This window comes from Ursus americanus, chromosome 8 (genome assembly GCF_024610735.1).
Source record: "Ursus americanus isolate L20-20 chromosome 8, mUrsAme1.1.p, whole genome shotgun sequence".
Lineage (NCBI taxonomy): Eukaryota > Metazoa > Chordata > Mammalia > Carnivora > Ursidae > Ursus > Ursus americanus.
In genome coordinates this window covers 41,358,398-41,372,773 of record NC_142134.1, presented here as the reverse complement: position 1 = coordinate 41,372,773, position 14,376 = coordinate 41,358,398, and the positions used below count along the sequence as shown (strand labels likewise).

The 14,376-nt window shown below is 35.3% G+C and overlaps 1 protein-coding gene across 2 annotated transcripts in view; it reads right to left on the bottom strand.

Annotated features, from left to right (window-relative positions):
* Positions 1 to 1,524: 1,524 nt before the first annotated feature.
* NMU (neuromedin U) overlaps positions 1,525 to 14,376 on the bottom strand; it is a 28,933-nt gene continuing 16,081 nt past the window's right edge. The window contains exons 4-10 of one of the 2 annotated variants that reach the window (XM_045815984.2): positions 12,952 to 13,011; positions 11,296 to 11,325; positions 11,147 to 11,197; positions 9,477 to 9,551; positions 5,996 to 6,049; positions 4,701 to 4,740; positions 1,525 to 1,646 (exon numbers count right to left, since the gene is read on the bottom strand). In XM_045815984.2, the coding sequence (XP_045671940.1) occupies positions 4,705 to 4,740; positions 5,996 to 6,049; positions 9,477 to 9,551; positions 11,147 to 11,197; positions 11,296 to 11,325; positions 12,952 to 13,011 (306 nt within the window). In that variant the 3' untranslated portion in view covers positions 1,525 to 1,646; positions 4,701 to 4,704. The remainder of the gene's footprint in view (positions 1,647 to 4,700; positions 4,741 to 5,995; positions 6,050 to 9,476; positions 9,552 to 11,146; positions 11,198 to 11,295; positions 11,326 to 12,951; positions 13,012 to 14,376) is intronic. The other variant, XM_087863929.1, reaches the window with a different exon arrangement.

Below are 14,376 nucleotides of genomic sequence, written 5' to 3'. Positions count from 1 at the left end.
TCTTCCCACCCTTCTTTCCACCACCACCAAATCAGCAAGTGGTTTCTGAGCCTCTGGCACCCTTCAACCCCGAGTCCTGTCTTCATGGAGAAATAACAAAATTTTGGGGAGACAACCCTCCAGAGGAGGGTTTCTTAACCCGAGCCCATAGCCTATATTTGGATGGATTTTAGGGGATCCCTAGCCCACAACCCCCAATGGTACATAATTTTGTGTATGTGTACATTTGTTGGTTGGAGGAGGGGGAGGGATTGGTGGTTTAGGACCAGAGCTTTCATCAGCTTCTCAAATGGCTCTCCAGCCCCACCTTAAAAACCCACTGCCCTATAAGACAGGAGCTCTGGCTTTAGGTAGGAAACCTAGACAGTCGGGTTCCTTGGTGGTTACGTTAAGGAAAGGATGTTTACTGGGAGCTGCCAGGAACATGAGGAAAACATTTGGTATTATCACCAAATAAGGTTATATACATGGTCACAGAGATACACTGATAGGATTTGGAAAAGAAGAAAAGATGTTTTTAGTGACACAATTTTAATTTCTGATGTTGCAGGCGAAATGACTTATTTTGAGATAAATTGAACACTACCAGTTGGTAGAAAAAGCTAATCCCCTGATATGTCTGTAGCAATCAGACATCTCTTCTACGGTAGACAAATCAGAACTTGCTTCTTGGACCGTTTGGATGGATCACGGACAAATTCTCCAACTAGTGTAGTTTCAGTTGCTAGTCACATTCTAAGATAGTTAGCTACTGGACACTATGGTATTTAAAAGAGCTGGTGATTTTGTCACTGATGAAATCCAAATAGGATGAACTAAAATATAGCTCATTAAATCTCAACTCTCTTCAGAGTGCCTTTAATAAAAATAAAAAAAGAGCACGTGTGTCAGTACACACTGAACAACACAGGGGTTAGAAGGACCCCCGCACAGTCAAATCCCCCAAACTTAACTGCTAATACCCTACTGTTGACCAGAAGCCTTACTAATAACATAGTCATTGAGCACATATTTTGTATGTTATATGTATTCTATGCTGTTTTCTTACGATAAAGTAAGCTAGACAGAAGAAAATATTATTAACAAAATAATAAGAGGAAACAGTGGTGCCTGGGTTGCTCAGTCAGTTGAGCGTTCCTTTGACTCTTGATTTCAGCTCAGGTCATGGTCTTGGGTTCCTGGGATGAGCCCAGCAAAGGGCTCAGCTGGGAGTCTGCTTCTCCCTCTGCCCCTCTCCCTCCTTGTGTGTGTGCGCTCTCTCTCTCAAATAAATAAAATCTTTAAAAAAAAATAAGAGGAAATACATTTAAAGTACTGTACTGTATTTTTTGAAAAAAGTCTATGTACACGTGGATCTTGCAGTTTAAACCCGTGTTGTTCAAGGGTCGACAGTACTGTCAGAAGCTGCAGGGATCTAAGGAACCGCATTATTTAGAGCTTTATTACATAAGAACAAACATTTTAAGATGCTTTTAAAATTGTCAACAAATTAAACATTTATAATCTCAACCAACTTTTATTGAGAATGTTTACAACACAGGGATTCTCAAACATGGTAAGTTTAGCAAGAATTGTTTCTGAGAAGAAAACAAAATGTCAACATTTTGCATTCCCTGGGGCTGCTTCTGTGGAGAATAGTTGGTATCCTGTATAAAAAGAAAAATTAAATTAGAGTCAAGTATAAGTAAGTATGTGAAGGTGTATATGTAATGTTAGTATATAGACATTTCTATAAATATTTCTTCATATATGATAAAATCGACATCAGAGAGATTTCTCAGCTATTCTTCAGTCTGTATATTTTTAGCTATTAATATGTCTCTGATAGAACTTCTATATGTTTGAATTTTCCAAAATTTTATAGTATTTAACTATATAAAAGTGGTTTCCTAAAGTTCATTGATGTCAATAAGATATATGAATAAAATATTTCAAAAGTTGCAGTTACTCCTCATGTATTTATTTCCTTTTGTTTTGCAATTAAATCACCCTATTTTATGTCTAACCATTTTCTAAATAAATATAAGTCCTCAGAAGAGAAAAACAAAGAAAAAATCATTATTGAACTGTTTTGCTATTGACAAAATAAAATGAAATCTTTTAGTCCGTGTAAGCCCTAATCTTGAAAAAAATCCAAATAAATCTATTTTCCTCAGAGACAAGTTTTTACGACATTAACCAAATCACAGATTAAATTCCATTTCACATTTGTGAGCTCTCTACTGCTTAGTTTGGGGTTACAAGTACAGACATTTTTTTCCACTTAGTATCAAACTATTTTTTGTTCACATTTTATAAATGTCTCTACATTTGTAATATTATAAAAGATAGCTCCTTTTCCATTATCCTTTTGTTCTTAGTTCCTTAAAAAAAGAAAAAAATTCAGAATATATTTGCTCGTATTTCTGATGTGAACAGGCCTTTGCTGAAACAGGAATTAATGCCAAATATAGTCTGAAAATTTAAGTTCCTAATTATGTCCCATGAGCACATTAATTTCTTTCTTCACTTTTTCAATATATTTGTCTTTTTTCTTTCTTTCTTATCTAACTGAGTTGGCTAATGTATAAGAACTACATTAAATAAAAGGTGACGGAGTATTCTTGTTTTGTTCCTGACATTAACAGAAATTCTCCAAAGTGTTTTACTATCAAGACTGCTACTGACTTTGAGACCATTATATAAATAATGTTAATAAAGATTCATCTCTTTCTATAAGATGTTCTTTTAAAACATCCGACACGGATGTGGAGTTTTGAGATGATCAAGTAATTTTTCTTCTAATAATGAAAATATTTTAATAGACCTAATGTTGAACCACCCTGAGTTGTTGGAACAAAGTTCACTTCTGTGGAGTTATATAATTTTAAAAATATACTGCTGAATACAATTTACTAATATTTCTTTACATTTTACATTGATATGTATAAATAGGATTGACTTAGAGTTTCTTTTTTTATACTACTTTTATAAGGTTTTGGTATTAGTATTTGCTGGCTTTATAAAAAATATTTTGAGATTTTCTTCTATCTCTGAGCTATAAAAATTCAAAATCTATTGGTCTAGTACTTTTGAGGGGGGAGTTTCTAGATAATGTTTTCAATTTTTTTCCCATGGCCATTAGTCTGTTCAGAGGTTCTTTTTTCTTTCTTCTGACACCAATTTTGGTAGTACCTACTTTACTAGACAATCCTCCATTTTATTCAGGTTTTCAAACTGATAGGCACAGAGATTTGCAAAGTACTGACTTATGATTTCCATTTCTTCTATATCTGTTTTAATTTCCTTACTTTCATTTGTATGTTTGTATATTTATGGTTTCTCTCTCTTTTTTTTTTTTTTTTCCTCGATTAGGGTAGGCTGATTAGGTTAGTTCATTTTATTTTTTGCAAATAATTGGATTTTGCTTTACCAATTCTTCTATTTTACTATTTTACAATTTATTAATTTCATTTTTCATTTTATAATTTCCTCCCTTTTGCTCTCCTGAGGTTCACCTTGTTGTTCTTTTTTAACTTTTTGAACTAAATCCTTAATTCACTCATTCTTTCTCGCTTGATAGCATTTAAGGCCTTGATTTTCCACTGAATATGGCTTTGGCAGAGGCCCATAAATTTTAACATGCAGTGTTTTTATTATCTCTTTATTTTCTAGATATTGTATAATTTTTGGTATTATCTTCATTAGTTACAAAATAGTGCATTTTGGGTGCCTGGGTGGCTCAGTCGTTAAGCGTCTTCCTTTGGCTCAGGTCATGCTCCCAGGCCCTAGGATCAAGCCCCGCATCGGGCTTCATGCTCAGGGGGAAGCCTGCTTCTCCCTCTCCCACTCCGCCTGCTTGTGTTCCCTCTCTCACTGTATCTCCTCTGTCAAATAAATAAAATCTTTAAAAAAGAAAAGAAATAGTGCATTTCGATTTTTGTTTCTATGAAAAAATACTAAGAATTTTAACATTCTTAAGCTAACTATGTATTTAAGTGTTGAGATAGTGATGTGAAAAAATATTTGCAAAAATATGTTAAGCATAGAATCTGCATTTAAGATTACATGAAGTTAATAAAACGTACTTTTATTTGTGTGGTATAAATTTATCAATCTGCATTTGGGTTTAATTTCAAAATTCACAGACTAATAAGTTACTAGGGTTAACATATTTATTAACTATGTAGGGCCACCCATATATCTACTCTATCTCCAGGCTTGATGTGGAAACTCTGTGGGTCCCAAAGTAAAAGTCACACTCTCATTTCTTTCCACATTTTCTTAGTTCTCTAGAAGTGGTAAATCACAGCTTTTATAAAGAATCTTTGAATACAGGTCACTTGGAAGACAGAAATGCATTCAATCTGTGAGTTCCGGCCCATTATTGTGGACGTTAACACAATAATTATTACCAGAATAAGAACACAATCCCTGATATATCACTTGCACAATAAATGATAAAGTAAATGTCTACAAAACCAATGAGGACTATTGTGGCATAGTCTGAGGAACACACGACATGGGCAAAGAAAATCTGGCCTTAAAATGCTGACATTTTCCCTCATATAAAGCCCCCACTGCCCCATAATGGTGAGTAGATACAGAATATTAATGTACACATGCAATCAAGTAATAGAAATATACTGTGCATAGTTTAATTTGTGAATATCTGAAAATGATAGAAATTTTCAAACTGGGTTGAATTGGGAAATACATACCATTTTAAATGTAACCTTCTGACCTTCTTCCATTGCGTGGCTAGAAAATAATAAATAAGAAATAAATCAGTGTAACTAAGGAGTGAAGTTAACTTTCATACAAAGCAACCTAACGATTTTGGTGGGAGTTCTTCTTTCTCCTTTTACCTAGTTTTGCTCTTCTTTCCATCCATTCTCCAATTTGTTGTTAGAATTAGTTTCCAAAATTTAAATCTTACTGTATGGCTCTTTTTAGCCTAACAATAAAGTTGAAATTCCTTAGTTAACTATTTCACGGGCTAATTCCTGTTGATTCTTCAAATTCAGCCCTTAAAGCCTTCTCTGTACCTCCTCCACTCTCTGGCTTGGTTAAATGCCTTTCTTTTAGAAACCACAGCGCCTGGATTGAAGGTGCATTTAACAGAGAATTTTGTATTTGTTTATTTGTCAGTTTTCTGCATTAGGCTGTAGACTCTTAGAGCATAAGAATGGAATTCTATCTATCCGTATTCTTCTAGTCTTTGCAACATTGCCCAGCACCCAGGAGAAATTTTTAAAAGTTGCTAAACGAATGAATAAAAAATCTCTGGTAATGTAGTCAGGATACAAACATTATAGAAAGTAAAGCTGCTTAGAAAGAAACTCATAGGGGCGCTTGGCTGGCTCAGATGGTTAAGCATCCGCCTCCCGCTCAGGTCATGATCTCCAGGTCCCGGGATTGAGTCCCACCCTGGGGCTCCTAGCTCAGTGGGGAGTCTGCTTCTGCCTCTCCCCCTGCTTGTGCACTCTCTAGATCTCTCTCTTTCTCTCAAATGAATAAATAAAATCTTAAAAAAAAGAATCAAACTCATATTTTGTACACAATTTGGACATACAAAATACGAAATGCAATTACAAAGTTTTGTCTACTTACAGCCTCTAGAATAGTTGATTCTTTTACTTTTAAAAACTTATGAAAATAGTCATAACTCTTCCAGTCTCCTGAATCAAATATTTAGTAAATGATTCTTCGGAACTTAAGGAGTAATGCATCTTGAAGACATTTGTTTCCTGCACATGAAATTTTATAGAACTAAACTGTTTAATAGGTGAATGTCACTTGGGGTATTTACAAACATGAGGAGTGGATTAGAGAAAAGATCAGAGACACCATAATATTAAAACAATACGGCGGGGGAAGAAGTGAATCTCAGACTATAACACCTGATGTCAAATATCTATAAACAAACTTAAAAACTTAATGTAAATACATGCACAGTGAGGGTATTTTTCAATTTTAATGTTGAGTGATTTTTTAAAATATGGTATTTGCATACCCGGAACAAAAACTGTCTTCGAACTTGGCTTGCAATAGGACTTTGGAATTCTTCCTGGAAGAGAAAACGAGGGCATTACAAATCAACAGGAAAAATAAGTGCAAATTCTTAGTGAAGCTCCAAGTTATTTTTAACTACCATAATGAAACTCAAGGACTTGAGTACATCATTCCTATCAATAAATAATCCTTTTCACCTAGCAATATCACCAGAATGTTGTATTTTAAAATAATTCCCTAGGAGCAGCTGGCTGACTCAGGCGGTGGAGTGTGCAACTCTTGATCGCGGGTCATGAGTTTGAGCCCCATGTTGGGGGTAGAGCCCACTTAAAAAATTTTTTTATAATAAAATAATTTCCTTATCAACATAACAGCTTCTAGGAAGTTTGTCAGTTGTGTGTATATTCATCAGTAAGCAGAATGAGAAATGACAGTTCATAGATAACTTCCTGTACTTAAAAATCTCCTCTCAGCATTTTGTTACAATGAAATAGTTTCCTTAAAATACATATTGTATGTGCTAACACAGAAACAGGAAAGAATATAAAATAGGATCATGTCAGAGCTAAAATATACTGTATTTCTATAGGAACTGAAATTGAAATTGAGGGACAACTTTGGTAAACTATATTTACTCAAGGAGACTTGAGTAGATTTTCCAAATATAATCATATTCACAGAAATGATCATGAAAAAAATACCAAATAAGAACAAACTAATTTTTCATAATGGGTATATTTTGAAGTTTTTCTTTTCTTAAAACATTGCATTTTAAACAATGGAAAAGAGGGGTGCCTGGGTGACTCAGTCCTTAAGCATCTGCCTTCAGCTCAGGGCGTGATCCCGGCATTCTGGGATCGAGCCCCACATCAGGCTCCTCCACTGGGAGCCTGCTTCTTCCTCTCCCACTCCCCCTGCTTGTGTTCCCTCTCTCGCTGCTGTCTCTCTCTCTGTCAAATATAAAATCTTTTTAAAAAAATAAACAATGGAAAAGATTTAATGTTTTATGGTTTCCATAAAATAGGTTCTTATGGTTTCCTATTTTCAACAACTACTTCTTATAGTAAGTATGAGGATGGCAATCACCATGGAATTTGGCATGAAGGCCTTTTGAAATTATTCCATAATGTAAGTATAATCAAATTTTTAAATTCTAAGAAATGGCTCTGGCATCTATTAAAATTCTGAAATCCCATATTAATTTGGGGTGCCTGGTTGGCTCAGTCGAAAGAGCATATGACTTATCTCAGGGTCATGAGTTCGAGCCTCACATTGGGTGTAGAAATTACCTAAATAAATAAACTTAAAAAAAAACTTTGAAATCCTTGCTTTACAAGAAATGTATCTTAAATTCTCAATATTTTGTACCTAATTCTCATCCTGACTATAAACTCCCCAAATTACTTAATATTTTTAAATGTACACATAAAAACTATATATTTATATGCTTATATAAGAAAAGTTATGTATGTTATATTAAACAGAAAAAAAGGCAGGGAAAAATGTAACGTAAATAGTGTCAAATTTTAAAACTTTCAAGCCCAAACAGACAGGTCTTTTTAGTCTTATTCGTGGTGAAAGAATTTGGGAAGTAGAAATAAAAAAGATGTGGGGATGGAAGTGAAGATGTCTAGCAAAGAACATTTAAGAACAGTATTTGAAAGCACTAAGATCTGAAAACTCATTTTCTTTAGGAACCCAAAACATTTCACCCTCAAAAATCTGTTTTAAAAATTAGGTGACTTAGGCCCAGCAAAGCTAACACTCTACTGTAATTTTTTTTCTGTTCATGTCTTACATTCTTTTCTTTCATCGGTTCCTTTGAAACTTGGCTTGTTGCAAAATACTTTTAGGAGTTATTTGTCCAACAGGATAGACTGCTAAGTCAGAGGTTACATATTCAGCTAGTTTTCTGGAAATATAGGCTCACTCAAGGTGGAACATTCAGACAAAGTACCAAACTGGCCACAACATGAGTGTTTAGCTCTGGTAAACAATGACACTGAAGTGACAGAGTAAACTAATAATTTATTGGTGTGTTTTAAGAAAGTGCATCTTTAAATTGAAATCTTACACTATTCATCAGTCAAGCAAAGTCTTCGGAAAGTAAAAGTTAATTCAAAAAAGCATATATTACTTCTAGGAAGTTTGTTGACAACAAATTCGATTTCCTTTTTTCATACTGGAAATCCTAAAATTTTGAGAGGCTATTAAGGTCCCTCTTACATTTCTTATTCGAGTTGGCAGCAGATATTGTCTTCCCTGATGGAAGCTTAGTTTAAGAATGTGAAGAATTTAGGAAGGAAATAGTGACCATAAAAATGAATTTTGAGGAATTTATTTGCCTAAACTGTATGCATTTTTAAAAAGTATTTGAAGACCGTTTGTTGGTAGTATTTTGAGAATAAAATTAACATGGTACTTAAATTAAGGGAAAATCTAACAATAAAATAATAGAAGTATGTGGGGTGCCTGGCTGGCTCAGTCGGTGGGGTGTGCAACTCTTGATCTCAGGGTTGTAAGTTGGAGCCCCATGTTAGGTTGTAGATATTACTTAAGATCTTTTAAAGAAACAATAGTAGTATCCAAGATTAGACAATAAAAAGACAGCATAGTGAAAAAAAAATATTTGCCTAGACTAGAAGTCAGAAAACTCTGCTGTAATCTCTAATCTCACTTACTAGTATGATTTGGGGAAACACCTTTATTCTGAGCTGTTTCTCTTTTAGTAAACTGGGGGATAGCAATACTTGTGTTAGTACTAACAGAATTGCCAAAAGAATAAACAGAGATAATATAAGACTTAAAACTATAATGAATTACGACAACGTAAGGCATTACTTAAAAATAATACTTAGAAACTTTCATCAATGAAAGAGTTAAACATTCTTTTTAAATGACAATTAAAACTCCACAATCTCTAGTTAAAAACGTATTAAAACTCAGTTGTATTCCTCTTAAACACAGATTCTGGATTGGGGCCATAATTCTGTTTCATAGTGAAAAGCCCAAAATGCCTGTGTTTAGTTTCTGATATATTTACCTCACAAGCCTTACTCTTCCTAACATTTTAATACTTGGGTAGAAAGTTTACCATCCTAGCCAACAGCCAACCTGTCCACCGAGGGGCGGTAAAATTGTCCTTCATCTTTTCTCCTGTTCCTACCTAAGGACTAGGCAGGTTGCTGTGTCCTTTCCTTAAACCAAGAATAGGTTTCCTCACTGGGAGGGTCACGGGCCCTGGACGGGAATGTAACCCCAGCCTCCCTCATTGCCCTCAGCTTGAATGCAAGGGGAAGTCCTATGGGGCGGGGGAACCATTCTCTTCTTCCTGAGTGAAAACACTTCTGCAAACAGATGCTCTTCCAGAGGGTGTTTATGTCGGGCTTATCCTGAAAAAGAGTGTCTTATAAATCACCACAACTGGGAATTAACGGCCCCACGAAGAGTGGCAAAGCAAGCATGCAGTTTGTGTTACATACGTCCAGTCTGAATCTCTTCATTCTTCTCTCATGCAGTTGAGGCACAAGCTGCAGTAAGGGATGCACGACAGACGACTGAGAGACACGAACACACACACGTGATGAGCACAGAAGCTTCTCGGCATTGGGCATAAAGACGGTTTCCTATCTGTTTGGTTTTGGTTTTGGTTTTACCCACCCTACTTGCTCCAGACAAAAAAGAACAAGAAAGATGTTACGTAATGTAGCCCTTTGAGAGCACTTCAAAGAACGTGGAGACTAAGCCAAGAGATTGAATAAAATGTGGTGGCTCAATGCTAGGATCCTTGTCATTACGCTGAAGAAACACTTTTCTAGGGCCTCAGCTCCGTCACCAGGTGCCAGCAAATAAGTCATCCGCCCGCGTCTCTGAGAGGCAAAAAGCTGTCTGCTCCCAGACTTACGCAAAATGGTTTGGACAGATGAAACCAACTCTGTGAGAATCAGATTCCCACTATGAAGATGTCTGTCTGGAAGATTATTCTGGACACACGTCTGGGAATCTCCTTCACAAAATATATATTATATTTAAAACTGAACATACGGGACAAGACAACAGGGGACACAAAAAGTGACAGACATGTCATTGATCGTGAACCAATGTGACTAAGATACATTTTCTCAAAATGTAAAGGTGTCAAGTGGAAGAAAATGAAAGTACATTTGAGACGTGTGGCTACCTGATACAGTTTCATTTCAAAGGCATGGCTTGAATTGAACCTTCTCACAAATGTTAAATTCATTTATTGAATGGATTGCTTTAAGCCCTATGTAATGGTTATTTGTTAACTAATTCAACCTAACATTCAACTCCTCATACATAAGAATATTCAATATGACAAACATTTAAAACTGAGTTTATATTATAGTTAACTTTTCACAGGTACACATATGTTTAAAATACACTATGCTCCTCATTCCCTAAGTTGGTCCATGGGAGTGAGTCACAAGCATAGAGGGAACATTATAGTCGAATAATTACTAAGCATTCCAGATTGAAACACCAGAATAGCACTTTAAAAATCCATTCATATAAAGAGAAAAACTACCATGAAAACCACACAATTTAGGAGTGAACTGAATTCACGTTACTGGTATCTGGCTAATCTTAGTAAATTCTCACATTAAAAGCCTAATTACAAATACAGAGAGCTGAGGAATAGAAGTGGATAGTTCTAGTTATATTTAATGACATTTTTGGCAATCATTTTAAAAAAACTAATTCTTAAAATGACTTTGGTTAAATCTGTTTTTTTCTTGTACTAATCGATATCTAAAACAATATGTTTTACTCATTTGTGCTTTTTTTTTTTTTTTGTCATCTAGAATGTAAATTTCATACCAGGAGGGATTTCTTTTTTAATTTTATATTTTATTTACTGCTATATTTCTAGTACCTAGACTTGTGCTTAGCACATAATACTCAGTAAATAACTGTTAAATGAATGAATAAGTAAACTTAATGTACATGTAGTTATTAAGATATAAAATAAATTAAATGTGTAATAGAAATTGAATTCCATTTGTTTATCCACATATAAACTTTTAAAGGAAAAAACATGAATTCTGATCTAGCTCTAGTAGAGAAACTGCAAAAACAGATTTAAAAAAAATACCAGTGGTAACTAATAAGAAGTAATTCTACAACTTACCACAACATTTGAATTGCCCAACTTCCGTGTCTTCGAATAATGAAATAAGAACTGTTAAAAAAAAAAAAAAAAGTAGTGAGATTTACTATAGATGGTTACCGGTTTCTTTTATTATTTTTTAGCACATGTATTTATGGAAATCACCTTACCCTTTTGGCATTATCTTTTTCATCTGTTTCCTGTTGAAAAAAGAGAAATAAATATCATATTATATATAACATATTATAAAATTATAATATATAATATATAAAATACTATATTATGTTATTGTAGAATATTTTATAATCCTATACTGTAATATATGTAGTATAAAGTTTACATTGTAAAATTAATTCTAATTTTTAAAAATATGTGACACATATGTTATATATAAAGTATAAGACTGAAATTGGTTAAGCATATATTGCTCTAAAAATAAATGGCAAACTAAATAAATACTGTTTATAAGTAAATAATAAAATTGGAAGCATCCTCATAGTTTAACGGGAAATTATGATATGATCACACGATAGACTAGTGAGAGAAAACGGCTGTAAGGAATCACATCAAAATCCTTGTAGCTGTTACCACTAAATAATAAGATTACGAGTTAGTTTTGTTTTTTTCCATAAACTTTTCTATATTCCTCTCTCCCTCCAAAAGTCTATTTTATTAAGAATGAGTCATAGCATTCCTTTTTGTTGTTCTTTTTTGCTCTCATTGCTTTTAATACAAAAATAATCTCATGGGTAAACACCACTGTCATTTCTTCTATCTTAGTAAGAAAAAAAGTCAATTAAGTGTTTTGGAAAATAACACCACTAAAAACACTAAAAACAATACAGTTGTAAACACTTATTTTAGTTTCAGAAACATTTATGCTTTTAAAATATCAAGATTTCTTTGAATTATTGTATGTGAAAGGTGTAAGTCAGAATGCACCAATGATCATAGTTAGATAGAATTGTTAATGAAAAATGTAATTCTAAATCTGTGGCTCTTATCCTTAATCAAGTAGTTTTAAAATAAGTTCATCTATAGGATACAGAATACAATCTGAGGTACAGTGCATTATGCTATTTTTCAAGTTCTTACTTATCCTCATTCCAGGACAAAAAGTTCTCCTAGAAGAATCAAATAATTTTAATAAGAAACCAAGACATCACACTAAGAACATTATTTTCTTTTTTCTTTCTTTCTTTCTTTCTTTCTTTCTTTCTTTCTTATTTATTTATTTATGAGAGAGAGAGTGTGTGAGGAGGGGGCAGAGGGAGAGAGAGAATCTTAAGCAGGCTCCACACCCAGCGAGGAGCCCAATGTAGGGCTCAATCTCACAACCCTGAGATCATGACCAAAGCTGAAATCAAGAGTCCGATGCTTAACCGACTGAGCCACCCAGGTGTCTCAGTAAGAATATAATTTTCAAACTGATGTTGACAATATAGTTTGCCTTTTTCATATTCTCTCTGACAAAGTACAATGTTTTAACCTCTAAGTTGAGACATATCTGTTCTCCAATTGTAGTATAAGTTAGGAAGACAAAAAGAGCCAAAATGACCCCAAATTTCTCTCATCAGAAGTAGAATACATCTTATGAGGGGAGCATATGATTTTCCAATTAGATGATTGTAAACTCCATTATTATTGATGCTAAATTCTCAGACATCTGAGAAGCTGAAGTATTTGTTTCTTATCCAAAATCAACTTAGGCTCTTTTAGCTCTTCAAGAAATGCTTCCTAAATTGGGCATGTTTTCTTCCAGAAGGAATTCCAAGGTATCACTGAGCAATTTTTTGCCTATAAATAAAACATTATTTCAACCTTACCTGGGGCTTTGGTGCAATCCCCATAATTGTGATGCAAAGCTCCTCCAATGCATTGGATGCCTAATGCAAATGAGAAGATACGTAGGCCAAGCTTTTGCTTTCACAACACTGACGTAGAAGATAGAACTGTCGAATGTTAGGAGCGCAAGGATATTCCAAATACCCAGAATAGAATCCTTCTTGTGTCCCATTAAAACTCTGTAGGAATCCATTGCTTTCTCTCATGACAAAAACTTGGCTCCTGAAAGTAAAACCTTCCTTGCGACCAGAGGGGTGAATGTTATATGCTGGACATATGCGTGGATTAAGGCTTCCGCTATGGTCCAGATACACAGTTCTCAGTACTTGCTCAGGGCCCATGAAATTCTACGACTGAGGGAAACCAGAACAGGGCCAAAAGAGGATTATTCTTTCCAGCTTGTAGCAGGGTTTGAATCTACATGCCAAAGCTGTGAGCCTCGCAGAATATTACTCATTATTGGCTAATTTGAAAATCCTGCAGTGGCTCGCAAACAATGGGAGTTGGAGGGGAGGAAGCCGTACACGGTGCACCTAACCTGAGTTACCACCCTTCCAGGCTGCTGACTGCACACCCCTGGATCAGGTTTTTCAAAGCATCAGAGCACAGAAGTAGGGCAGGGCTCCCTGTGGTTAGGAGCCAGCTGGGTGTGGTGAGAAGTAACACAAATGGACAAGCAGGGGCAAAACCTGCTTTGCACAGAATTAAGCACACTAGCACCATGAACAATTGATTCCTTAATAAATGCATAGAAGTACGGAGGGGCTGGAACAGTGCTGAAGGTGGGGGGGTGATAGCAATAGTAGTTAAAAACATGGGCTGTAGAGCGGAGCCGCGTGCAACTCGGAAGCAGCGCAAGTTCCAGTTCTGCTCTTCGGCTGTGTCACCCTGGGCTGGTTACCTAACCTCTCCAAACTTCGGTGTCTTCAGCTGCAAGTTGGTGATGACAACATCACCTCGGAGAGTTCTTGGAAGGATTAAGTGTAGGTAGAGCTCTTAGCACAGTGCCAGGTACATAGCAATTAGTTGACGATAATAGCATTAAAGAATGTGTGGCCTGTAAAGCTGGGTTTACGATGGCAATGACTCTTAATTTAGAAGACATGCCATAAAGGATTGTTTGGGGCCGCCAAGAGTCTCACCCTTGGAAGAGCAGAATGTGTTTACAGGGTGGGTTGTAGCTAGGGATCCAGACAGAGACCCGAACTGGCTTCTCTGAGCATCCCCCCAGCATATCAGAGATCCGCTTTGTTCTCGTCCACTTGTGTGCCTGCCATGCAGATTGTGGGGATATTTAAGAATAATATGAAAGGGCTCCTATTTATAAGTGTTTCAATAAATTGCAAAACACTTTCAGATACTTAATTCGCATACTGTCCTTAAAACACGACTGTGAGATCTTTCGT